The sequence below is a fragment of the Aplysia californica genome, unplaced genomic scaffold (genome assembly GCF_000002075.1).
Source record: "Aplysia californica isolate F4 #8 unplaced genomic scaffold, AplCal3.0 scaffold00232, whole genome shotgun sequence".
Lineage (NCBI taxonomy): Eukaryota > Metazoa > Mollusca > Gastropoda > Aplysiida > Aplysiidae > Aplysia > Aplysia californica.
The window spans coordinates 368,138-373,264 of record NW_004797502.1 but is presented as its reverse complement, the minus strand read 5'-3'; the positions used below and the strand labels follow the sequence as shown (position 1 = coordinate 373,264).

Sequence of the window (5,127 nt, the reverse complement as noted above, 5' to 3'; positions counted from 1 at the left end):
AGGAGGAGAAGAAGAAGAAGAAGAAGAAGAAGAAGAAGAAGAAGAAGAAGAAGAAGAAGAAGAAGAAGAAGAAAAAGAAGAAGAAGAAGAAGAAGAAACTACAAAAATAGCAGAAACAACAGCAACAATAACAAATGGAACCCAAATAAACGATGGAGATATTGACAATGGCAGCAACAATATAAAAAAAAACCCCAGCATTTGATTAATATTAACAACGTCTACTTTATTTATTTATACACGTGCATCATCAAATAATGAAAAATAAATATCATTCAGATACGCAGGGAAGGTGTACAAATCAGCGAGGAGATGAACAAATAGTGGAAGGGTGGTGAGATTCACCTCAATGGCTAAGGATCTGCAGGTGTTCGTGTTGGGGAAAGGGGTGAGGAAGGAGAGATTCACCTAAAGTTTAGGGTGTCTTGGGTGAGTGTGTATGTGTGGGTTTTTTTTTTTGGGGGGGGGGGGTTGTTGGGTCTGGGGTACAAATCTGAGTTCCTACAATGTCAAAATGACATTTGAGAAGTAAGGTTATATCTTATGCAGACTGTTGTTTGGTTTTCATTTTCAGAAGATCTCGAGGCGTCTTCAAAATGTCTTGTTTTTAATCTACATGTACATGAGTTTCTCTGGAAAATATACTGCAGTCATGGACCTGTGAATCTGAAAACAGTTTGGTTTTACTATGATTATGTACTGCGGTGTTTTTAAAAGGAAAGCGTAAGGATTTTTTTATCACAATCATGAAGTTACACACCTAAAACAGAAATCAGCTTGCGTGGTTTGCCATTCATTTCTTTACTTGGTTTCTCTAAAAAGACTACCTATCATGATGACTGTAAGTAAACTGATCTTATTTCCAAAGTCTGGTAACGTTTAATGTCAAGACAGGGTGAGATCAGGCACTCTTCAATATGTGGAGCATATTGAGTTAATAGTTGTCATTTGTCTTGCTTTTGATGTGCAAATACCTATCTAACTTGAACAGAAGTCGAAATATTTGTAATTGAATGAGGTGGTGCTGGCCATTTGTCAGAAGTAGAATTAGCAAGAAATTGACTATCAAAGCCAAAGTATGGTGACTTCCAAAGCTTGAATGTCCTTAGAAATAATAAGTTCACGTTTCTGTGCTTTGATCAACGTTTTTCCGTAAAATTCACACTCAAAATGTGTTTTTACATGTGCATAAAAGGCGTTGAGGCCCCTCCCCCTTACACATCCCCAGTAAAAACCTGAGATTCGAATTATAGACAGGCTTGAGTTGTCCTTCGTGATAGGGATACCTTTTCTCTCGCGCCTGGAGCAATGAAATTGCTACGAGTCTTTCACAGCCTTGTTTGCCTTTCCTTTTATAGTTGAGAGTTAAATGTTCAATACCGTTATGCCTATTCAAATGTCACAGAAACCTCACCTGTGGCGGATTGGTTAAGAAGTTTGTATATTGAAATGGAATAAACTATCATAAAAGAAAAAGAAATACGGCTGTCTTAGTTTCCAGTTCATAACGTTTCTTCCTGATTATCGTTCCCAGCCCCACCTGTAGAAGCAGACGCACTGCTGTAGCATTCCTCCCTCTCTATGATCACGTGAACATCCTTATGCTCATCTGTCCGGTCAGCCGTGGACTTCATCTGGTCCAGGAAACTGTCATCGCCCTCTATGCTCGGCAGCTGACCCCCTCCATCACTCCCTGGTGTAAGAATATCTCCATCCTCCCCCGGCCCAGTTTCCATAATAACATGTCCGTCAACCACTCCGTTAGGAAGTTTCACTTGGCCAGTCACAATCTCCTCGTCGAAGGTCCCTGCCCCTGCCCCTGCCCACTCTCCGCTAACAGTGGATTGCTTTTGTGGACTTTTTACTTCAGTCACACGATCTTCTTCGCCGTTTTTATCCACATCTTCATCGTCTTTTTGAATAGTGGTCCAGCTGGCTCGGGATCGTGTGCTCCTGCCGTGTCGCCGACTGTGGAGACTTGGGGTACGGCTAAGAGAAGGTGTTCCGACAATGACGAATTCCTCCAAGTCTTTGTGCAGAGCCACGTCGGAGTATTTACTCACAGATCTACTTCCTTTTGTTTTATTCATTTCAAACATCATCTTGAGTAAGACGGTGTCGGTACAGTGAGACGAAAAGCCGTCTACCTGAGGAACCTGGGGTATGTGTGAAAGAACTGCGTGGGGGTTCGGGGGCAACGAGCCCGTCACAGAATGCCCACCAACTCGGGGGTAGATCTTGTTGAAGTGGATGTAGCTATCTACAGAGTTAAACACATAGCGGCCTTCCTCAGACAACGCTTTCCTTTCTCTTGTTTTTAAGTTTCGGTATGGGTTGTTATAGTTGACCCGTCCATTCGCGTCTTCCTTCTTGACGTACTGCGCGAACGTCTTCAGCTTCACTATCTCTTCAGGGCTGGCGTTCGCCGGAAGTTGTGGCCCGGACTGGGATACCGTCAGACATTCTTTCAGCAAGGTCGGATCTGACGTCACGAAGGACATTTCTCTGGAGTCTCCCCGTGGCCACTGATGACGCCGTCTGGAGAGAAGGCTGCCCGACAGGCTCAAATCACTGTTAATCCCACCAAACGTATGAGACCTTGGGAACCCGCCCATGAAATACTCGCTGTCCAGCTCAGACGGGGCCAGGACCCGAGGTGTCTGGAGCTGGTGTCCGGTCAGCGAGAAGGAGCTGTTCCCGCCATGCGAGGCCAGACCTCTGGGCACAGTGCGAGTGCCCGGCGGGAGATAGTATGAGTCCTCTCTCTCGAAGCTTGGGCTCATGGTCGTCGGCGCCGGGGTTGGTGGCAGCTTGACAGTTCCGTTGCTTGCTCCCCCGTTTGGCACTTTGACGACGGAGTTGGGCGGGGGAGGACCTAGGAAGTACATGGGCATGCTCGCCGGAGGAACTTTTCCTACGCTGGAGTACACAGCGCTGTTGGCGTCGCATTCCGCACTCCGCACTGGACGGAACACTCCGCTGACGTCACGGGGGTCAACTGAGTAGCCCAAATCAGTTACCGCCCGATGTCGCGCTCTGTAGACTTCTTTCGCGGAGGTCTTGTAGTGACCCACTCTCTGGTGGGGGGACATGTCTTGTGGGCGTATCTCATAATGGTCTCCCGCCACCGTCCTGCCTCTTAGCAAGAACTGCGTGTGTGCGAGCGGCAACGATGCAGTGCTTCCATTTTGTTTGTTATTACTGTTACTATTGTTATTGGTATTTATACTATTATTACTATTGTTTTTGGTGTTGTTGTTGTTGGGGTTGTTGTTGTTGTTGTTGGTACTACCAATGAGAGCAGGGCTGCTGTCGTAGCTGGTGAGACCTCTGTTCGCCTTTTGGACGCGTTGTAAGTAGTCGAGTCGCCGGGAGGCAGCGCTGCTGGGGCTGGAGTGAGAGACGACGGAAGCTGGAGCTAGAGTGTCTCTCGTGGACGTGTTAGGGAGGAAGAAGGTGCACTGGTCCTGGTGGAAGTCTACGCTGGGAGCGACGGGCCGCCGCTGGTCGTGTGCGTAACGGGGTGCGGCGCTGCCCTGCAGAGAAAGAAATAGAAGAGGGGAAATGTATGACTGTCTTCGTTATTTTTTATGAGGGATCTGGAGTGGAAAGAATTGCGGGGTGGGTCAGATAGTGGACAGTTTTGTTTCTTACAATTGCAGTATGCAACAGAACAATGGATATAAAGAGAGCAATTAAAAAAGAATCACAAATCAACTGTGTGATTTGAAAGAATTAAATGTAGGGTTTTCACTCCCCCATCGACACACCTTAAAATGGGCTCTAACTTTGCCTGTTAAGGTCAACCCAAACAGAGAAGGATACAATATCCTAGCAGAAAGACAGTTATTCTCAAGGAAAATGATCCCCACTCCAAACTCGAACAAGGGTCTCTTGTGTAAGACGGAGAATTACTTTACCCCGTGAGTATCGGACATGAGTACAGTACTTGTGATACGAACAACCAATCTCTTAATTGGGTCTTTGTGATGGGTAGACTGTTTTTTTCGCCGTACCTAAAAGCAAAGTCACGTGAGTGCCTATTTCATTACTGTCACATGACTTCGTGTGACGTTATTCTTCAACCGAGTTATTTTTTTTTTTTTACTTTTTTCTTTTTTTGTTAGTGTTTTACAGTGCTCGCAACTGCATAAGGTCATATGAGCGCGCAGGACACATCAAACATTTTCAGTTGGTAGGAAATTTTGAATTTTTTCCCGGTTGGAGGCCGAAGCCCACTGTTATCCATTTTGGACCATCAATAGATCTTTAACGTGGGTAACTTGCATACGCGTAATCTTGATCCGCAGTTTGTGGGTTATTGAAGAGATAAAATATAGCTTGATGTTGTATGGTCCAATAGCATTTTAAAACGAAGGTATGTACTTTTAAAAGTGTATCCTCCAAACTTTTGTCTATATCTGACAGAAAGGAGCCAAATGAGTGACACAAAAGCTCAAACAACCCACGTTTCACTCTCTGAGAACGCAATGGATACATTATGTCCGACCAGCAGCAGCCAAAAGATAATTTTGTTTGCCATTTCGAAACCTCTTTATCATAGACACATCAGAATCATGAGTTTGCACATTTCATAGAAAATGCATTTCGATGCTTGACTTTTAAAGTTTGAGATAAAGAAAAAAAGAATTGAAAAATCTGTACGAGCAACGAAAATGTGTCCCAAAACAACGAGTCTTCAAGCTGTGTAGAATGGCGAGATTGCGCATCCCCAATGAGTTAATGATCCTTGCAGAGGTTTTGAAAGCAGGTCTCGTTCAGTTCTGTCCATCTACATGTACCAAGCTACAAAGTACATGTTATGAAATAAAAAAAGAGAAACAACAAACAAATAGGTAAACTAAAAACTGAGAAAGTTTTCAAACTTAAAGTAGAAAAGGAAAGGTTTTGAAACAAAACATCAGAGCGACACATAATAGAAACAAAAGGCAACACAGTTATACAACCCCCTCCTCCCCCCCATACACACACACACAATATACATGCCCACGAATAGACTAACACTAACACATAGACACAATGCACATATTCTCTCTCTCTTTCTCTCTCTCTCTTTTTCACTCTCTCTATTTCTTCCTTTCCCTCTCTCTTTCACACACACACACA

The 5,127-nt window shown here is 44.4% G+C and overlaps 1 protein-coding gene across 1 annotated transcript in view; it reads right to left on the bottom strand.

The window, feature by feature from the left end:
* Positions 1-200: 200 nt before the first annotated feature.
* The window catches only part of LOC101863748, a 28,479-nt gene continuing 23,552 nt past the window's right edge, over positions 201-5,127 (bottom strand). Inside the window, exon 3 of the mRNA XM_005099987.2 lies at positions 201-3,536. Within this exon, the coding sequence (XP_005100044.1) occupies positions 1,503-3,536 (2,034 nt within the window). The 3' untranslated portion in view covers positions 201-1,502. The remainder of the gene's footprint in view (positions 3,537-5,127) is intronic.